Source organism: Paralichthys olivaceus, chromosome 17 (genome assembly GCF_024713975.1).
Source record: "Paralichthys olivaceus isolate ysfri-2021 chromosome 17, ASM2471397v2, whole genome shotgun sequence".
NCBI classification, from domain to species: domain Eukaryota; kingdom Metazoa; phylum Chordata; class Actinopteri; order Pleuronectiformes; family Paralichthyidae; genus Paralichthys; species Paralichthys olivaceus.
Window position 1 is genome coordinate 7,275,060 of NC_091109.1, and position 21,749 is coordinate 7,296,808.

The window sequence follows — 21,749 nt, forward strand, 5'->3', positions numbered from 1 at the left end:
AGAGTTGCAAGTAAATCTTGATGATTTATTCATTGTTTGATTTCAGCATTTCAGTACTAAATCCTTGTAATTATAAAAGTATCATATATAGTATAATATATTTACGATTCTGTCCATTTACAAGCTAAATTATGGTTTCAAGACCCTTTTTTTTTTTGGATGGATGGAGAGCGAGAAAACAAAGAAACAACAAATTTCCCCTCATCTCATATCGACAAATATTCATACTATTAAAGAAATACTGGTCATAAACTCCTCCATTTTCAGTTCAGGTAGTTCTCGTATCAGTGATGTATGTTTAAGTTTTTTCTGTTAAGTTTGGTTTTAGTTATTTGACGCTAAAAAAATGAAATGTCATTGACAGCTGAGGCTGACTCACGTTTGGCCGAGTGCGTGTATCAGCTCCATCTCCTGATCGCTACTCTGCGGACTCCCATCATCAGGGCATGATGGCAGCGTTTGAACCCGGGACATTTTGGCTTCATTTCTGGATAGTAGAAAACAGTTAGACACATCATCCATCTTTACAAACGTCTGACATAGAAACATTTTAAAACATCATATATTATCTCTTTATCTCTCAAACTACACTGCTTACAATTCAAACTGTTCCATCATCTCTGCAGATTTAGTGCTGACAGTTGTAGCTCAAACTAAGCTTATTCTTTGATTTATTTGGATGCTGACACTCATTTATTGATAGTAAATAACTTCATCTCCCTCATGCCAAACCTACATTTTAACCTATACCTGCAGAGTATAACACATTATTAGCTTCTTACTATCCTGTTGCACACTAGCTCGGTTCATCCATTATGAACCAAGTATTTTAGTCCCTGGTTTTAATCTACCCCTCCCTCTCTCCCCCATGAATTCCCCTATTGTCTTCCTCCACCAGCTCAGTAACCTTTACATACTTCTCCATTGTTTTGCATTTCCTCATGTTGATTCATGTTTCATATGTGTCTAATCCACAAAGCCAGGCCCAGCAAAATGACTAAAAGATGCATTGTTTGCACTGGTTGTCCAAATACTGCACTGAAGAAGGAAACATGTGTACTCTAAGATGTCACTGACTTGACAACTAGATAAAGAGAAAATCATTCAGTCAGCCTATAATTCAGCTGAACTATGTTGTCATTTTGCAGACTTTTACTTGGACTCCAGCACAGTCACAAACTCATCCAATTTTACAACAAAGTCACGGACATTCACTTCACAGTTACTTCCTACACTGACGAACACATACTGAAACAGAGTCATACTGCTGTCAATGAGAACACGTCCTTTACTTTTACGAGATTTTTCTTACAACTCAACAATGGACACAGGAGTCAAAGGCCCAGTGGCAGGTTTATACCCTTAGTGTACATACAATAGACACCTCAACTCTTAGGTAACATGCCGTCCCCTATTCATTTGAAGTATGAATTTGCCATTTAAATGGAATATACATAAGGAATTGGAAATTACTTTGGCAATTAAAGAGATTTAATTCACATTGCTAAATATAAATTGGACATGTAACACAAACATTTATGAAATATTTAGTAACGTATACATTTTTTGTGGCACAATCGTGCTGGTTGCAGCAGAAGCATTAAGCGCTTTTCCAGGTCCCAGAAGTAAAAGTCACAGATATATATGACTGTTTATACTATAAACTATACATATCAAATTAATAAAATAAAGTCTCTGTTGAACGTTTTTTCCTCTAAACAATCCATATGGCAAGGACAGGCAATTTTATTTATAAAGCACCTTTCACACACATAGGTGGATTCAAAGTGCTGGGTTATGGTATAAATTGGTTCGCGTATATATAAGATTAAAAAAGTAATTTTATACTTTTTTAAAGGTTAAAGGTATAGGGTGCAAATGTCAAAATGTCATGTATCACCATTCGGTATTGCCGGATTATTATTTTTATTTAATCCTAACATATTGCAAGCAATATATCAAATAAACCTAAAATGACTTCTATAAATACATTTCCTTCGTGGGTTCATGTTCGTTGCAAAAATAAATTCTTGAAACTTGGCTTAAAACAAACCCGAACAATCAATCGCAAACACTATTTGTTGCAGAGCTGCTTATGACATGGGCAAGCACGCAAGCTTTTTGTGTGATTATTAGCATGGGCAACCACACAGAGACCTACAGAGAAGCCCAGAGTGGAGCTGACACACACACACACACACACACACACACACACACACACACACACACACACACACACACACACACACACACACACACACACAGAAACAAACAGGCACAAGCGCACCAGTCATTTGTATCTTGAAACAAGGATCAAATAATGCCTTGTAAACACTGTAATGAGTGCCATGATGATCAACAGCTCCTCCGGTCTCTCTTTCACTGTGTCTCTCGTGGTCGAGGGCCCACACTGTTCAAAAAAAAAACAGCCAGACGCTAATTTGGGATGAAAAAAAAACACTGACTTGCAATATTTTGCTGGTTTACCACAGATTTCCAGGGGACCACACATACAGCAGTGAAGTACCACACACGCTCATTTGATGAAATTAGGTTAGGAAAGGAGCCTGTTCGGTGCGTTCCGTCTGTGAGAGAAAGTGGGGTGGAAATTAAGAGCCTGTATGTGCTGTGTGTGTTAGTGTGTGTGTGTGTGTGTGTGTATGTGAGGCTGACTAATCCCTCCATAGAGCTGAAACGAGTTAAAAACACATCAAAGGGAAGCTTAACCTCTGTGAAACCTCACTGGGTTTTCAAGAACAACAAATGATCATTCTCCTCATTGTTTCCAGGGGGACTTTTTTCACCGCTGCGCTGCTGACTTTTCTCCTCGGTCCTGGGAGTTTTCAAAAAAAAAAAAAGAAAAAAGCCTGTGGTTTCATTTTTAATGACTGTGCCGTTTGTGTGAGTGTTTGCGAAAGGATATAAACGCGTGTGGATGTGTGAGTGGGTGCATGAGTGTGTGTGTTTGCACATAAAAGAAGGGTATTTTTGAGTGTGACATGGCAGATGAGGAAAAACCAAGCTAACAAGGACGTGCAGTTCTGTGGGAAATCATTAAAATGTACGACATCCAAAACAGCTCTGCAACAGCTCTGCATATAGACAAGCAATGAAGACAGGTGGGGGACAGGTGGGACAGAGAGAGAGAGCGAGCAGCCACCTGTGGACGGAGACCTTCTCTCCACAGAAATCTCATTATCACAGTCTAATAGTGCTAAGCTCAGACATTTGCATTCTTCTTTTCCTCGTCTTTGTTTGCATGAACAAGTAGTACTCATGTTCAACCACTGTACGCGTATAAAAAGATGCAGAAGTCACCTTTGAATGCACATGACAGCAGATCAAGTGTGCGAGCGTGCCAGTATACTTGCCTCAAAACCATACTTACCTCCGCCAACAGGGTTATGCTCTCATCACTGCTTGTTTGTTTGTAAGCAAGATTATGCAACAATTAGTGGAAGGATGTGATATGGGTAAAGAAAACATCCACTAAAATGTTGTGCAGATTCAGATCAGACGACAGATCCAGGGGATTTTTATAGCACTTTCTTAAACATTGTTTATTTAAATAATTTTCATTGGAAAACGAATGGATGTTGTTCAGGAGACTGATATCTATGCACATGTGGACTTTGGTGCAGCTCAATTGAATTAAAGGTGACTATTGTGTGAGCAACAGTGTTGTTACCTGTGTGAACACCTTCCTGTACTTTAACAGTCAAGTCAAATTGTGAGAATTATGTCATACTTGAATTATTAGTCGTTACAAGGTCCGACTGGCAGAAATAAAATACTATTGGCATATTGACAGATGGAAAAAAAAAAGAAAACGGGGGAAATGTGTGACCACTTACAGATGTATCTGTTTTTATTTTTCTGTCAATACAACACGGCGACTCGAACACAGCAACATGGAAAAAGAAACGTTTTTAAACCATAAAACAAAATGTACAAAACTAAACATCCAATCTACTCAAGCACACAGTCACCCACAGGCACTCACAGAGGGACAGAAGCACGCAGACATGAAATGTGCTCCCACACAAAGACACAGGGCCACAGTCACCACAGTGCATGTAGGACACATGGCGCACAGCTGCAGTGCAATCAGACTGTGTTACAGTCATTCCCTTAGACATCTGAGGTATGTCTGGGGATACTGATGATGTGCCATCCCTCATTCATCTCCAGTGTAAGACGCATTCATCAGCACTGGGAATTAGTGCTTTAGTATGTTTACCTCATTTGCTGACTGAATTTAATTCATTGTAGTTCATCAGAACTGCTAAGTGCAGACGTTTCAGGGCTAAGTGCAAAACTAGATCCCTATTTGAAGAAGTAAACGGCAATATTGTTAGAAATCACTGCTGGGATCATTTTTACACATTGAGAATGCAATCAATTGCTTTTTTTAATGGTAAAAAGTGTCAGTTTTTTAATCTAAAAATATTTTTCTCAGAGTAAATCTCTTCGAGGCGTAGGAGTGGAGCTATTTTTTACTTCACTCTTGACGATTTGAGTAAATTCCATCATCTGCTGGTTGTGGAGCCGCCCTCAGGCAAAAAGCACCCAGGGACTTGACTTTGACCTGGAGGACATTAACCTCATACTGAATACGCTCCCTGGCGAGGAGGTGGAGGTCAAAAAGTCATGACAGGTCAAAGTCTTCAGGGGGCTTCATTTGGTCAGATCCTTGCTCGTCCTCCCCGACCAAGCATCTCCCACAGAGGTGGAGACAGAGCTCTCCACAGCCGGCCTCATCCAGAACGACGTTCCAGACAAAGCCCAGGACTCACCTGGTGTCACGAGCCCATCTTCGCTCTGCTTCGTTTGGGTTAGAATCTCATCGGTGCGCCCTGTCACTGGGTGCAGGCCCAGGGGATTAGGGAGACGGAGGGGTGAAAGAAGGGAGACGGAGGGAGGAGGGGGGTGGCCGGCCCACGGAGGAGCTGCACTTGGGGGTGGGAGCAGGAGGCTGCGCTTGTATACGCATGGACCTCTCCTCCTCCAGCTGCCTGCGTAACCGCTTATTCTCCCCGCTGAGAGCGCTTAACTGGAGAGAGAGAGACATTGAGAGACGTGCACAGGAGACATGTAATAACAATGTTTTAAAAGAAAACAAAACTTCATGTATGACCAATAAACAGACCAAGGCAGCGATGGGGGGGGGGGGTACAACTTCTTGAGGGAGTTAATACATCACACTTGTTTAGTTGAATCAAGGAAACTGCAAAACTTAATTTGATGTCGCCAATAAAAATTAACCACAAAAAGTCAACAGCTATCATGTTGATGAAGTAGCTGGCATTCCATTATGTGCTTAATTCATCTTTCACAGCTGCTTTCATGCCTGTTGAAACAGAAATGCAAATGGAAAATTGCGAGGGGGGATTTTTTTCTTTCTTTCGGGACAGTATTGAGTTCACAGTTTGAAATGGTTGCAAGTGGGAGTCATGCAACGGTGTAAATTTCTACATGAAAACAACCAATTTGAGCGATCATTAGAGTTCTATTTGACACAAAATCATCCGTGACACAAAACAAATCACACTATCGTCAGAACATGATTGGCCTCCCTGAAACACAATTACAGACGAGCTCAATTGAGGGTGTTTCATGTTTTGGCGAGGACTGCTGGGTAAAGGCAGGGAGGAGAGCGAGCTAAAAAAGTGTCTTTAAAAAAAAAATGGAGTTGTTGTAAACCCTGGTAATTGTATGCAAAATATGCCAGTCTGAAAATTGTAATAAGATGGATAAAAGAGAATAAAAGATTTAAGATAATGTATTTTTAGTTACGAGGAAGAGTAAAATAAGAACCTAAAGCATAAAGAGACAAAGAGACATGTCGGGTAATGACAGTTGCACTCATCGACATCTGTTTTTTACTGTGTGTGTGTGTGTGTGTGTGTGTGTGTGTGTGTGTGTGTGTGTGTGTGTGTGTGTAAGCTGAGGTTAAAGAAGGATGTCACATCGACATGTCTGGCCACGTGTGCATGTATATCTGTGTGTGTGTGTGTGTGTGTGTGTGTGTGTGTGTGTGTGTGAGAGAGGGAAAAAGAGTCAAACACAAACGGAGATGAGACAGACATATTTCTGCACTGTTCCGCTAACATTACCCTTCCAGACATTGTGCACGTACTCACACACACACACACGCACGCACACACACACACACACACACACACACACACACACACACACACACACACACACACACACACACACACACACACACACACACAATAAATCTGAGCAATGTATTACATCTGATGACTAGAAATAGCTGGGGTCTGAGGCTTAACCCTCGAAGAGCCAGTGACATGTGTGAAAAGTATCCTAAGATGCTTAAAGAGTATTTACTATCTCCAAGCAGCATCCTACGATGTGTTCATTTCACATTGTGCCAAAAGCAATGTCATTTCTAGATAAAAACATTGAGCGCTGACATTTATAATTAACTGTACATTCACGGGGACCTGTTTAATTTGCCCACTCTTCGGTGGCTCTGGATGCTTTTCCTAATTGCAAGTGGGAAGAGAAAGGAGGGGGGTCGGAATTAAAAATCACAGCTTGTCTCCTCAACCTTCACGTACTACGGGTGAACTGGTTCGCATGTGTTTGGATCAAAAGAATGTGTACACGTCGGGGGGGAGAGGGAAAGAAAGAGAGAGAGACAAAAAGACGTCAAGGAGGGAGGAGGGGCTGTTTTAAAGCTGGTGGATGAGTGTGTTTGCACTTTTCATTTGTGTAGCTCAGTTTGGATTAATTCAAATGATGGAAACTACTGAGCTCTGAAAAACGACTGGAAACAGCAGTTTGAACAATTTCCCCCATATTTGCCAAAAGAAAAAGTTTTTAAAGTAAGGGTTGGTAATCCTGGAAAAACTAGGAAGAGCAGGCTACACTTGTAGAAAACTGCACCCGATACCTCCCATCGGCCCTCTGGTCAAACCTAGACCCCCAAACACACGAACATGCACTGCCTGACAACTGCTAGAAACCTTTCTCATTTCTGGCTATCAACTCTGCTTCAGCAGCATACACCTACATTTCTTTTTCAGTGGAGTACAATGATCTGTCAGTCCAAAATAAATTAATAATACAACAAAAGATTGCACAGAACCTGCCCATCCTGACCTCCATGTCGTACCTGCAGCTGCTTGTGAAGGTGGAATTTTATTGCCTCATTCATCTCTCTATTTTTTCTTTAATAAATCTTTGCATGACAGCATGAAGCACACTGGACATTAGCTGACTCTAAAAAAGAAATTAACAGTTTGCCTGATGCTAATCAAGCCTTGAAAGAATCTCATATTTTGTCCTCTGATCGTCATCTTTGTCCCGGTCGATGGAAATTCACTTAATTCGCATTTAATCTTGTGTGACATTTCAAAAGTTTGCATGAAATCCTCCTGACAGTCGGAGGGGAAATCAAGCTTGTGTGCGCGCGAGTGTGTGTTGTACAGCAAGTGTTAATGTGCGCCTGTGAGTGAAAGAGAAAGAAACAGTCCTTCGACTGTGAGTAAATGAGATGAATCAAAAGCAGAGACACAGACCTGGTGCGTGGCCGGATGACGATCACACATAAACTCAGCGTCTGTACTGATGTCTGTATGTGCAAGTGCTTAGTTGTATGTGCGTGTTGTTACTGTGTGTGTGTGTGTCCAGTGAACGGTGCAGCCTTGTGAAAATGAACTGTCCATATCCTTCTCTCCAACTCTGTTTGTATGTTTGTGTGTGTGTGTGCAGACTGTCCACGTTGGATCGATGTGTGTAATGATTCACACCAGAGATTAAGAGGTGCTATTACACACCTGACCTGTTAAACAACACCTCTCTCTTTCTCTCTGCCCGTCTCTTCCTCCCCTCCGCCTTTCCCGTCTCAAACACGCCATTTGCTTCTCGACACAGCACTACATTAAAACTTCAACAAGTACCCGGCTTTTGTCGTGCGCGCCGTCAATCAGCGCAGCCATTCCGCAAACTAACAAAAGTCGGGTGAGCCGTTCCCCAGGCCCTGGAGTTTTTGGAATACTGAGGGGGCTGAGGAGCACTTTTGATTCGTCTCTCCTTTGGTGATTTGTTGACTCTTGTGAAGTTCAACACGGTTTTAAAAAATGTCAGCGCTTCCTCAGAATAATTCCTCTGTGTTTTTTCCCCCCACATTGTTTTATCACAGCGGGCCGTTTCCCTACGCTGTCATGGAGAGATCAGCGCGGCTGTATTGATATACATCCCTCTCTCAGTTTCATGAAAGGGAAATCATTTACCGGTGGAAAGAAACGTCACTGCTTTCTCCCGATACAGTTTGCCCCCCCCACCCCCCACCCTCTCCATACCATGCACAAACCCCCCCACCCCACCCCACCGCCGACTTTTCACTTTTATCGTAGGAAGAGGAAATGGATGTCTCTGCGCGCCTGTGTGTAAGTGCGTGTGTGCGTTTGAACTCTGACGCATGAAAGCTTCCTCTTCTGTGTGAGCTCAACAGCATGTGGGCCAGTGTGCAGGTGTGCGTTTCTATCTGTCGGGTAAAAAGACTGTCAGGCCCTGGTGTGTGTGTGTGTGTGTGTTAGTGTGTGTGTTAGTGTGTGTGTGTGTGTGTGTATGTGTGTGTGTGTACGTGTCTTACTTGTTGATTTAGCATTCCGATGGCCTCCAGGTTGTTTCGCAGTCTGGTCTGCATTTGCTCAATTTTGCTGAGGTTTAGAGCCACACAGGTCTGATTTTCCATGCTGCAACACAATATTGGGACAAAACATATATTTATAACAACTTCGGCATTTTAAAACCTGAGTACCTGCAGTTCTGTCAGGCAACAGAATAATAAAAGCCAGCTCATTTGTTGTAAACCATAAAAAATAAATAGTATACACTTTCTTCTATCACAGTAAACTTTCAAACGCCAGTATTTTTGTATTTGACGGAAAATGTCCAGAAAAATCTGGGGCATAAAGAAGTTGGCGTATCATCTTCATTATAATCGTCTTCATTTAAACTTATTACTAAACTCAAAGATGGGTGAGCAAATGGGTTCCAGAAATCATTAAATTATATATGAAAGCGCATGTACAACTGAAAAATAAATAAATAAATAAATACAAAACGAACGCCGCTGCAGCCAGAGAACATTAAGAGTACAAGAAGACATTTAAGATTTTAAGTGTTTATTAAAAACGTTTGGGAAATGACAAACAAATGTTAGGTCTGCTATCTCCAAACCCAGGGCTGACTAAGGAATGACTATTAAATTAACGACGCTGGATAATGGCGCTCTGTACGGGCTGAGGAGCTCGCTGCCCCCGCTTTACGCTCTTCTTTTCATGCCCCAGTGAACCTGTCCAGTTAGCATTCGGGGAAAAAACCTTCTAAATACTTTATTGAATACTTCTTAGCCCATTAAAGTACCACTGTACCTCTCCCATGTTAATTTTCTTGTAAAAAAAAAAAAAAAAAAAGAGGACAGGCTGGGTTTTTCTATCAGAACAATGGATGGAAAGAGGTTTTCGTTTTGCTTCAGTTGAGGAGACGCGCCTGCTCATCGAAACGCTAATAAATGCGTCATTGTCCCTGTAGATGTTGTCTAGCAGACAGACACACACATTTAAACTTTTGCCCCTATTAGCCCCAACTTAAAACATTTAAGATCGGATGAGACACTCGAGGGAAGTGACATTTGTGTCTGAAAAGTTTATGAGAATTATCAGTGAAAGAGTTCGGCTGTAATTTATTTCCAACCATCTCTGGTAAACAACGACCGAGACGCAATAACAACATCATGAACAATAGCAGTAATACCACCGCCTTAAAATGCTATCGAGTTTACTATCTCCACAATCTCAGTGAAAAATCTCCTTTTGATCTTGGACTTGGATCGATGACAGTTTATGATTTATGTATATGTAACATGATGCAATGTTGAGTTACAGTTCATATTAAAACACTGGATAAAACCACTTTTCAAAAAAGAGAAGAAGAAAACCAAAACTAGCAGCAATGTGCACTATTTGTTCAGTAGGACATCACATCTACAAAAACAAACAAAGCACAAAGTATGCAGAAGAACAACAAAACAAACAAAAGTGCGACGGTTGTAAATAACATAATGTCCTTCATGGTGTACTTCATTTCAATAAGGCTCAAACCAAAAATTGTCCCACTTCCCTTTCTGATCATCTTTGAACAAGTTCTACAAACAAGAAAATAATGGAAGTCATAACTCGTCAAAAACATGTAAACAATTGTGTTTTCCAACAGTTAATCTCTCTAAAGTTAAGAGTTTCCATATTTGGTCCAAGAACATCAGGTTGGAAGGGATTTGATTTTCCAAAAAAAGCATTTATTTCTTCATAAAATAAGTCATGATAAATAATAGAAAATTGGCTGTTTAAATACAGTCCAGAAAAAAAACAAACTACACGCATACACCAGTTGCTAACACAGGCACACATCAGTCTATTAACCAGCTAACTAATTTAGCTCGGCCAGTGTGAGCATTTTTAAAGGAAACCCTCATTTCCTGCAGATGACTTCATAAACTGAGTATAATTGCATCTGACCGTTACAGATGGTTTAATTTCACACCATAATGAATACAACAAAGAAAATTAATAAGGAGAAATGCTGAAAAAACTCCTTTGATGTTTTTAAATTGTGAAAGTTTTTAATTTCAAAGATGAGCTTCGGTGAAGGAAAAATAGTGATGCGCGTGCCAACTCTATAAAATCCAGAGCAACACATCTCTGCAGATTCTTCACATGATTTAAACTCTTTCCTTGGTGGTAATGTGGTCTTCAGCAGATCATGAAACATTGCCCGCCGCTGAGACAACTGTGTGAGATTTATGCACCCGATGTGAGGAAGGCAGCGATGCGCTGAGCGCCTGGCATGGCGCCTGTGTAAACATGTGTTCCTGTGTTTACACGCAAACATGGTTGTGTGTAATTAGCGGCCTAACCCAATCAGTGTGTGTATAATTACAGTCATTAGTGTCGAAGCCAAGCTGCCATGCTCTCTAAACTAGGCAATAAACATGCTTCCTCTCTTGCTGCAATCGTGCGCTCATCTTTCTTATTTACTGCTTTCATATTGCTGTAAATTTTATGCAAGCCTTGACTCTGCTCTCGCACGTCTCCTTCTTATCTCCTCTTGCTGCTTCTCTGTCACTTTAGTGCTCCGTGTTTGTACAAATCCTCTGCTGTGATCTCCGGGTTAGTTAGTGGTGCGACTGATGAAGCCTGATGCTTTATGAGCGCTTCCCCCCTGATGGGATGTGTCAGACAGTCACAGTTTCAATGCTGCCGGCAGCAAACAGCATCGGTCTCTGCTTTCACTCTGCACTGGTGTTTTAATGTTTCACATACACTCAGGTGAAATGATAACGAATCAATTAGAGACTGGAGAATAATTACTGTTAAGAAAAAACTATAAAGATAATAAACTTACATTCCTCTGCTATGTTTTAAACATGCTGTTACCTTATTATAATTTTAAAATGTATTTAATTATCTAATTTCCATGTAAAACAAACAGATATAATCAAATCATTATACCCTAAATGCAGGGAGGCTGTATTACAGGCCTGAGTTACACTACATTAGTTCATTCTTGGCAATACACCCCTGATATTTGAAGTTGATTTAATGAGGGGTTATCAAGAGAATTAAAGGGCAGTAACACAGACAGAGATTGCTCCATTTATAGTCAGATGACAATTGAGCATCAAAGCAAACAGAGTCCGGAAACCACAGGTGCCCGACACGTTACACGCAAAAATTATGTGTACAAATTCTGTCTGTGTGTTTGATCAACATTACTTTAATAGAAATGGGTGAGTTCTTCTGCTGAGCTTTGTGGGAGCAGGTTTGAAAAAATGTGCGCATGTAGCACTCTGCTTTACCGCACAAACACAGCTTCATGGCAATTATTTCCTTGTCAGGACTTTAGTCAGTTTCTCCACGTTCTTGCTTTTCATATCTTACCTTCCTAGAAGGAGGGAGGGAGGAGAAGCTAAAGGCTGGTAAGCAGCATCCTCTTTTCTTCGCGAACTAAAGGTTTGGATAATAACCATGTAGCACCTTGGAGGTGGTTTTATAGGCACACTGAACAACATAAAGACAAGAAATGTCTGCACACCAGTTGAGGGTCCCACAAACTTTAAATTACCTCTCATTTAACATTCCATACACTAAAGAAGGGCCTGCGCCTGAAACCTTACCTGGGAGGTACCTAAAAGGGTTGTGGGGGCCTCAGCTGGTGTACGGACATTTCCTGGGGTCTGGTTTTCATCGCTTCAGTCCATCACCTATCAAGTTTGGATGTGCATAGTTTGAAAACTAAATGACACTGAGCAACATGGGATAATAATAATGTTTGTCTCTTTCCTGTGATACGCTGGCTACCTGTGCCCCACTTCTTTGATAATGTCGGCTGGGTTTGGGTCCAGCTCCCCCCACAAACCTCAAAGGATAAGCAGTAACGATGATGAATGGAGGGATAGAAGAACATGACTATGATCTGTTGCCTTTTGATAGATGTGAAATGATACCAAAGTGTTTCAGATGGTGCTTTCAGTGTGAATATCATATGCTTTTTGCTTCTATTACTTATAGATGTAGATAATGTTCTATGCAGGAGTAAGTCTGTTTGGGCCAAGAAGGCCATGAGAGCCACATAGTTGTCAGAGAGCTCCCTTTGTACGTCATAAAAGTTGAAAATAATAAGTAAAAATACACATTTCTATAAGGAAAGCCTTTTAATGCAATGAAAGGCACTTTTTATGTTTCCGAACAAATAACTAACTACAATAGAAGCCTCTTCGATTTAGCTATTTTCCATCCTCTCCATTCCTCCTTACCGATCTGCTCAACTCGCCTCTATCTCTCCACATTGTGATGCCGTGACACACCAGCTGCTCTGGAACAGCAGGCCACATAATCATAATAAGTTCCTTTAATAAAGGCATATCTAATGACAAAACCTTCACACCGTGTTGATTGCTGTCAGTGATAGCGTCGGTGGAGAGACATTGTGGAGATATCCCCTTTGCCACCAGTAATGAGATTTACACTCTGAATGTACTGTATATGTCTGCCATGCAAATATCGTGACACATCTGTTGCCTTATAGATGTATGATTTTCATACATATGGCATTTCGGATAGGTGTGTGTGTGTGTGTATATTGTGTGTGTGGGGGAGTTACCATAATGAAATGAAATAAATTAGGAATCCTCATAATAAAGAAAATAAAGAAAATGTTAGAGAAGAAAGAGGATGGATGAGGGACGCTATGGAAGAGGCTTTCATTCACTGTTTTTATCTCATTCCATGTTATTATATTCGCTCAATCAAAAGTCCTCTTATACATACATCTATATGAACTGCCTCTCTCGCTCTCTCTCTCTGGCTCATTCGCAATTATGAAGGAAAGACAAAGAAAAGCGATTCATCTTTCTGTCGTGGCCCCTTAATGATATCATTAAAATGACTGACAGCTTTGAATAGCATTGGAAATTTACCCCAGTCAAAACAAATCTGATCCGTTTTGGAAACAGTGCCTGGTGGTTCGTTAGGGGAGAGGTGCAACACGAGTCTGTGTATGTGTGAGGAAAAACAGGGTGAGGTGGAGACGGTGTGGGGTGGGGGGGCAGTTGTTAATGAGGGAGACCTTGGGGGGGGGGTCACACTGGGGGTATGGGGAGTACTCCTGCAGGCAGGTGCCCCCCTCACAAACACCCTCACCCTCCTTTCTTACTTCCATCCTACACCCGATCCCATCTGTGCCACATTCATTTTCATTGCCTTAATGAACATAATAAATATATCTCCTCTCTATTGATGAATGCTATTTGACAGCCATGGGGGTGGCAAGCAGGAGTGGTTGGGCCCTTGATTGGAGTGTAATCATTGTTAAAGGCCCAGCATGAATAATGTATTCAGATTGTAGAAGAGACATAACACACACATGCGCACATGCACAGACGTACACAAGTGTCTGGGCCCACGGGGTGTTTCATTCACAACTTGGCACTCCTGCTGTTATTATCATCATCAGCTTTGTTCGGGCTACATTGTGTGTGAAAGAGCGCAACATGGTGGGCAACGCTTTTGTTGTACGTGAATGCTTAACTCTGATCAGCTGGTGGATGCACACAAATGCAAGCACTTATATTATGTAGGGACTCAGACTCACGTTCTCTCATCTTGCCGGATGCCCCGGTCTCGGATCTGCGCCTGCAAACAATTATAAAAAGAAAAACAAAGCTGTTTGTCATCAAATCGCTTTTGTCGTCTTGTCTCTCCCTATTTGTGGTTCATTGTTTTTCCACTCTGCACTTGTTCACCTTGAAGCATTCCGTGTCTCTCTCCTTCTCATCCGCCACTTCCTTCAGTCTCTTTACCTCCACCTTCAATGTGTCATTAGCCTCCTGAAGATGTCTGACAAAGCGAGGGCGATACAGAGACAGACTTAGGCAGAAAAAATGTACATGGAGAGGCAGACGCAGAGAGCGACAGACGCCTATTATCATCAAGAGACTCTTGTTAACACGGCAGACAAAATATTCCACCAGGCGACTGCAGTGGTGTCTGTGTTTCTCTCTTTCAGAGCAGCCTTTAACTAGCAGTTCACATTATCTCTGACACACAAGCACACACACACATCATGGTCCAGTATAATGAAATGATGTTTTTCTGCAGCCAATTATCACTCACTCTTGTGGCTATTTATTTCAGCACTTTGTAATGCCATCAATCAGACTCCTGAGCTATTAAAAACGCTTATTTAGATGTTTATTTTACTACAATACAACATGAAATTGCTTTATTTTATGGGAGCAGACGTAGAATGTTCCCATTTATGGAGTATTGAGGGAAGGTGCAGAGAACGAGGAGGAAACATTCTGCGAAACACACTTTTATGTAGCCCGTGTGTTCCAGATGTATAAGGAATATTACCACCGCTGCAGGTTACCGTAACAAAAACATAACAACAAAACACACAGCAAACACACACACACACACAGACACACACACAGACAGATGTGGTGCTGCTAGGCGGGGCTAAAGGAAGGCATGGCACCACAGGGGGGCGGGATGACAGAAGAAGGCGAGACCACTTTGATCTCTGGAAAGAGGAAAATGTCACACCCATGTCAGTGTGTGTGTGTGTGTGTGTGTGTGTGTGTGTGTGTGTGTGTGTGTGTGTGTGTGTGTGTGTGTGTGTGTGTGTGTGTGTGTGTGTGTGTTTGTGAACCATGATGAGGCAGACATGCAGAAAGACTGTCAGATGCGTCAAAGAGTCCACCTGAATCACACCTATATGTGCACATATTACAAACACAGACACACATGCACTTTAATCATCAGCCCTAAAGACCTCAGAAATAAATACTCACTCTTTCTCCTTAGTGACCATGAGCAGCAGCTTGTTTTGGGCCTTCATCTGTGCAGTGAGGTTCTGGCCAGAAGCCCTGGAAGAGGAGGACAGACTTCTGAAATCTGAGTTTTTGAATTTTAAAGCTACACAAGCTCAGAGTTGTGTATGTGGCCAGTTGAAGAAGCATTTGCAGTAAGAAATGGACAATAAAATGAAGTAAACTCAGAATAAACAGAAATAGTATTACATGTTTTTTTTTCTTACAAATATATGTAGTGTTAATTGTATTTATGTGCGGGGCTGCAGGGTGGAGTTGGGGGTCGAGGTTGAGAAATGTTAAGTATGAATAATAAAAAATTGTTCTACAAAACACTTGAATTCAAATTCCTATTTACCTGAACATCTATAAAATGATTGAAAAAGTGTGCTCATACTTTTGTTCAGTAATCCAGCGGTTGACGTTCGTCATGACCCGCTGGCTCTCATGGCGAAGGTTTGCATTGTCAGACAGCGTCTCCTCCAGCTCTGATCGGAGCATGTTCACCTGCAAAACAAAGTCAAGTATCATTTATAACGCGACACAAGCACTTGTACTACTATTTGAATGGTAAAATGATAAAATGCTTTGTTCGATTATTTTCAAGATCTTTTGCACAATAAAATTGAGTTTCAAGTCTTTCTCTCTCTCACACACACCCAGTTAGCATAGGTATCCTTGTTAGGACATTAAACTGTTCGGACCAGGTTGAATGTTTGTTGTTTATATCGGAAATATATAATATATTATAGCGCACACATACATCACATACAGTATAAATGTGGGTCTTAAAGGTGTAAATTAAAGACAGGTGAAAAATTGGGATAAGTGAGGCACTTAGATGGGAAGCTATGAAAAGGTGAAAATGTGAAAAAAATAGAGCATAATGGCAACACAAGAGAAGAATTAGGTAAATGGGGAATAATTGGTGGCATTTGCGGACACAGGTCTAAATAGCAGGGTGAGGTATTAGACAGGTGCACAGGAGGAAAAGATGGGGGGATGGGGGTGTAGAGCAGAAGCAGCCGGAAGACAAGACTGGAGAGAGGGGAAGATGGGTGAAAAGAAGGATGGGATGGCACACCAAACTGCTGACTTTTTCCATTCAGCTTATCAGTCAGGACCTCTCCAGGCCTAAACTCTGGGGACCCCTGACACATTACCCTTATCGCCATGGAAACACCTTGATATACCATACCATCTTTCCAACAAAGACTTGGGCAAACATGAAAAAGTTTCCAATATGATTTATGTGTCCAAAAAGGTCACGTGATTAATCTGAAATGTCAGACAGTGAGATAAATCAGGCAGTGTGGGCACATGTGTGTATGTCTGGATGTATATTTACATATAAAACCTAAATATCTTTCTGTTGATGTGCAATGTGGAAAATGTGATGCAAGTACTTCAAGAAGAGAATGATCGACAAGACGCTCTTAGATGCACAGTAAAGTTGTGAAGATGACACAATCAACTCCATTATATATATATAAATATAACATTTCAACAAATACAGCAATGACAAAAAACAGTGGGAACGACAAAATAATATCAAGCAAATCATTCAACTTTGAAGCGTAAATGGAGTCTGGGTATTTATCATAATTACATTCATCACAAGGGAATAGATATGGTAAATCCCCAGTTTTGTTTCATGCATTGATGAATCTTCATGTAAAGAACATATTGGCAGAAACAACACGTTAATACACCGATATTAATGATATACAAAAAGCAGTGGCAAAGCATACTGTTCAGACTCCCACACTGACATCGCATCTGCACACACCTCCCCGTGCAGGAGTCTGCACAGGCACAGTGGCATACGTGTTGTGCTGTAATGACAGTAATTACCTGTGGTCTCACATTAACACCCCCCCACCCCGACTGTCTGGCTGGCGCTGCTCGTGGAGGGATGTAAATCACAACTCAAGCCCGATGTTGTGACAAGGGAGGCAGTGAAAAGGTGTGTCAGAAAGAGGGGGTGAGTGCGAGTGTGTGTGAGAGAGAGACAGAGAGAGAGAGAGGGGGACATTTAGAGAAAAGGGAAAAGGGACAAGGAGGTGCGTGTGCAGGGTGGTGGGGGGGAGTAAAGTAGCATACCTGCTTAACATTTAGATTGGTTTTGTTGCACAAATATTTTAGCAGATGATGGGGGCTAAAAGGGGCAACGGAATGCATTTGGGACAAGTTTGGTGATACCAACGGTCCTTTCAGGTCTCTGCTAGAAATATGAGTTTACTGCCCATTTGCTGCTGAAGGATTTGGAGTCATTATAGCTGCTTCAACAGTATTTATCATTTTGATGGTTTATTTTATCAAAATAAGGCCGAGAAGTCCAGTCCACAGCCCACACCTCTCATTGACGATGGATACAAGATGGACTTTGTGAACTGACACAATTTCTTTTTCAACTTTTACATCTGAATTTACTTTCATGACAAACCACAAAGCATACCTGCAGACAGACAGAGAAAAATCATTGTGGGGTCTTTTGCACTTAATGGATTTTCCATCTTTTCTATTCTCCATGGAGCCGCAGAGTGGTATCATGTTGCACATTAGCTGCGCGGGACAAATGTGCATTTTCACTACGACAGATCAAACTGTCCAACGTCGAGGGCTACACATAATTCAAAGTTAACTTTTCTGAGTAAAGAGAGGAAAATGTAGATGATGGAGGAAAAGAAAATCAGAAACAGCTTGGCTGTTGCTACCATCACCATCAGACCAGTGGAGCTGAATTTGAGCCATTACTCTGTTCCACTCAGCTCATCAGAGCACATCCTCTCATCAAATTAATGAACACATTTATTGTTAAACACGTTTTTATAAAACATTCATTCATTCTGTCTAATTAAAAGACCCAACAGGCCTGACATCACTTAAATATGCATACTTATCACTCACAGGGTTTGAATTAAAGATCTACAAGCGTGTGTGTGTGTGTGTGTGTGTGTGTGTGTGTGTGTGTGTATGCCATGTGCGTTGGCAGTACAGAATGACGTTTCCTAAGCAGGTCTTCTCACTCTGGGCTTAATGGTGATAATCATGGCGTGACCCAACATTAAGACACCGTGTGTGCGTGTGTTTATGTGTGTCCCACTCTCCCTAATGGTGACGATGATGACATGTTCTCCATTAGACTAGTCAGTGGGCCACAGCCGATCTAGCATATTAATGATGCTGATGATGGCTTCTTTAATTACCTTCATCTGCTGCTGCATGGCCTCACTCCTTCTCCCTGAGCCCTTTCATCACACACTCTCCTACGCATGCTGCTGGGTTGTTTGTCAGCGGCTGCCATTATCAAAGTCCCCTGTCTTGCCTCTGTAGCCTGCATGAGCACAACTACATTACCAGCATGGCTTAAAGTTTCTCAACCACTTCCGTCCCCCTATTTAGAGTAGAAGGGATCCTTTGAACAAGCTTTCTGCAGCTTTCAATTCAAGACTTTTAAAGACCATAATGAATGAAATTTAAGATCTATGATATTAAGGATTACCTGAGGCCCATATTTACCTACACTTTGCCATAACTGAAGAAAAAGAGACGTCAATATTCCTGAAAACACAATATTACATCCCAAACTACAGACAGAAACAGTAGGTATCCAAAGTCTTTCCCACAGCAAAGCAGTGCTACATTCTGACCGGAGTGTTTGTAGACCATCCGTTATAAGTTCCATGTTGGTCTTCTTTGTAGTTTTATTACAGCGTGCTAATATATAATATCGTTGAGAAAGAACTACAAAACATGGAGATATAACAAACTATATCTGCTGCCAAAACATTCTCACAAAAAAGTCATTTTAAAGCACAACGGAACTATCGTTAAATGAATATTAAAATAATTAAGACCTACCTGACAGTATTTATGACATAATAATTTTATGCAGTTAAACCTCTTTAAAGCCGAAAAGTCTGATAATAAAGTTTTTGATTTGTTAAGGTCCTGAAGAAAGCTTGTTTAAATCTGTACAGAATAAATGTAGAAGTAACCGAGGCTTGTTTTAGTTGCTGAGACTGAAATGCGTCTATAACACTAACACATGCTCTTTGATCAGATGGTTTTTAAAATTACATTATTGCAACTTAAAGACTGTATCTTATTAAGTCAATGTTTGTTATTGATAACCTTTAACTTTTGATAGGTCTCTTTTGTTATAGGGTTAGAACAAGAATGTATTCATTTCATTGTCAATGTAAAGTCTACAAAACATTTAGTTGTTCAGATGATCGTCCTGCAGCTCAGCTCCAAAACCACAATTTAAACTTTTTATTGTTGCTGCATTATTAAGCAATGAGCTGGTTTTATTTTTTTAAAAGCCCTGCTGTGAATAAATCTATCATACAGGTTGCATGTTGCATTGCCTAACTTGATTAAAATATATATGTATATATGTAGCACTGGGGGGCGTTTATATAGTTCATTATTTTATCTGCAATATCTGATTGATTGTAGGGCAAACATTTGCTGCAAAAAAAGAAAAGGTTCAGTTCTCTACAGCCCAAACCTCAGTGATGGTGGGTTATCAGCGAGCGTCCTACTAGTCTCTCGTGGTTTGATTTCACATGTTCTCTTCGACAGAAACGTTCATACAAGATGTAGAATTATGTGCCAAAATATTGAAATGGAAAATAACTGTAGGTAACTTTTTATTTTGTTAACAATCACCATTTTTTTATTCGGAGAATGACTTTGAACAGGGTAGCATGACAAAGCTCTTCTCTGTGAGCAGGATTTTAATTTGTAGTGAAGGTTGGAGCATTGAAGGTTGAACATTGAGTGATAATTACAATAATAATCATTCTTAATTGTATTAATTAGACACCGTTAAGAGTGGCAGGTGTGTAATTCTGTGAACATTGGATAAGGTCACAAAAACACAGGTAAATAAAAACTGGAAAAATCTACAATGACTCTGCCTTGGCGTCTGTCCAAAACTAAGTAAATACACATTTTCTTAGTTTTTTACAAAAAATCCCCTGAACAAAATTAAACATGAGTTAAGAATGAGAAAAACGCAGCATTTACATATGTGCCATTGTTATGTATTTTGTTGACTCGTGTTATTAAATTATCCAAAATGTTTCCAACAATGTTCAAACCCAATTTTAGTCAAGGTAACAGAACGTTTAATTTTAGCCACCATTTAATTTCAACATATATCTGCATTACCCCTGGCTTGGCTCTTCTCTGGTATAACTTCTAGAGCAAAGAAGGAGAGAGTTAAAGTCAACATGAGGAAAAGAAAGAAAAAAACGTGGTTACTTTGTCCATCTCATCTCTCAAATGAATTACGGCTCTGTAGCTTAATGAGCTGTGTTTGAGCGCAATGGGACACAAGGACACACATGCACACACACATTGAATAAACACAACGTCCATTCCGTGGTTAAACAGTCCGAGGATGGTCCATGTCTTTCGATTCATCAACCAAACAAATGAGCTTCATTTATCTGTCCTCATTTCTCCCAACATCAAACCTGTGCGAGTGTGTGTGTCTGTGCAAGTGTGTGTGTGTGTGTGTTTGTGAACCATGATGGTGTGCAATGACGGTGATCTAGTGTGGGTCATTCCGAGCTAATTGGGGTAGGCTTGGGGGCTCAATCAGGTATAATGAGTGAGATCAATGAACAGATAAGACCCACACAGCTACTTACAGGTAAAGATGGACATTTGTGTACGATTATACCAAAATGATTAGATGATAGCAAAGTCAGGCGGCTAAATTGCTGTCCATCACTGCTGAAGTTATGAATAACAATGGAAGCAAATGAACATATCCATTGCCCACTTCCATGTCTAACTGCTGCGCAGCATAAGAAATGCCTTGGAACAAGTTTGTGATTCAGTGTCATGGTCAAGGATATTTAAGCGTGGACCAGTCGCAGGCACCCCACTGACTCAAAGTGATTAAAAGCGACTGTCTAATTGTGTTTCTATAGGATGACATAGATAGTTGTAAAGATTTTTGGCAACTAAGAAAAGTTAATGGGCATGAAAACACACTCATAAACTTTTGCTATCTGGAAACTTCTCAACAAATTCTCATTAAAAATGTTTGAAATCTTTGACTCCATCGCTTAAAGAAGCTGAGGTAAACACACTAATGACTATGATTTTGTGTGTGCGTGCCTGTGTGTGAGAAAAAAGGAGAGCGGGACGATCTGATCAGTCACAAAAACATGCCTCATGTTCACCGTGACTCGTATTTGAACTAGACCCATGCAGAGGGACCGGATCGAGTGAAGTGTGTGTCTGTTTGTGTGTGGGCGCGCATGTGTGTGTATGTGCTGAGCAGCATACATGCAAGCACAAAGTTGACCAG

General features: G+C 40.9%; 1 protein-coding gene across 5 annotated transcripts in view; it reads right to left on the reverse strand.

The window, feature by feature from the left end:
• Positions 1-4,420: 4,420 nt before the first annotated feature.
• The window catches only part of LOC109629462 (early endosome antigen 1), a 91,022-nt gene continuing 73,693 nt past the window's right edge, over positions 4,421-21,749 (reverse strand). For all 5 annotated transcript variants that reach the window (XM_069512658.1, XM_069512657.1, XM_020087183.2 and 2 more), the window contains 6 exons: positions 15,813-15,922; positions 15,398-15,472; positions 14,345-14,438; positions 14,194-14,234; positions 8,633-8,735; positions 4,421-5,053 (listed from right to left, as the gene is read on the reverse strand). In XM_069512658.1, the coding sequence (XP_069368759.1) occupies positions 4,883-5,053; positions 8,633-8,735; positions 14,194-14,234; positions 14,345-14,438; positions 15,398-15,472; positions 15,813-15,922 (594 nt within the window). In that variant the 3' untranslated portion in view covers positions 4,421-4,882. The remainder of the gene's footprint in view (positions 5,054-8,632; positions 8,736-14,193; positions 14,235-14,344; positions 14,439-15,397; positions 15,473-15,812; positions 15,923-21,749) is intronic.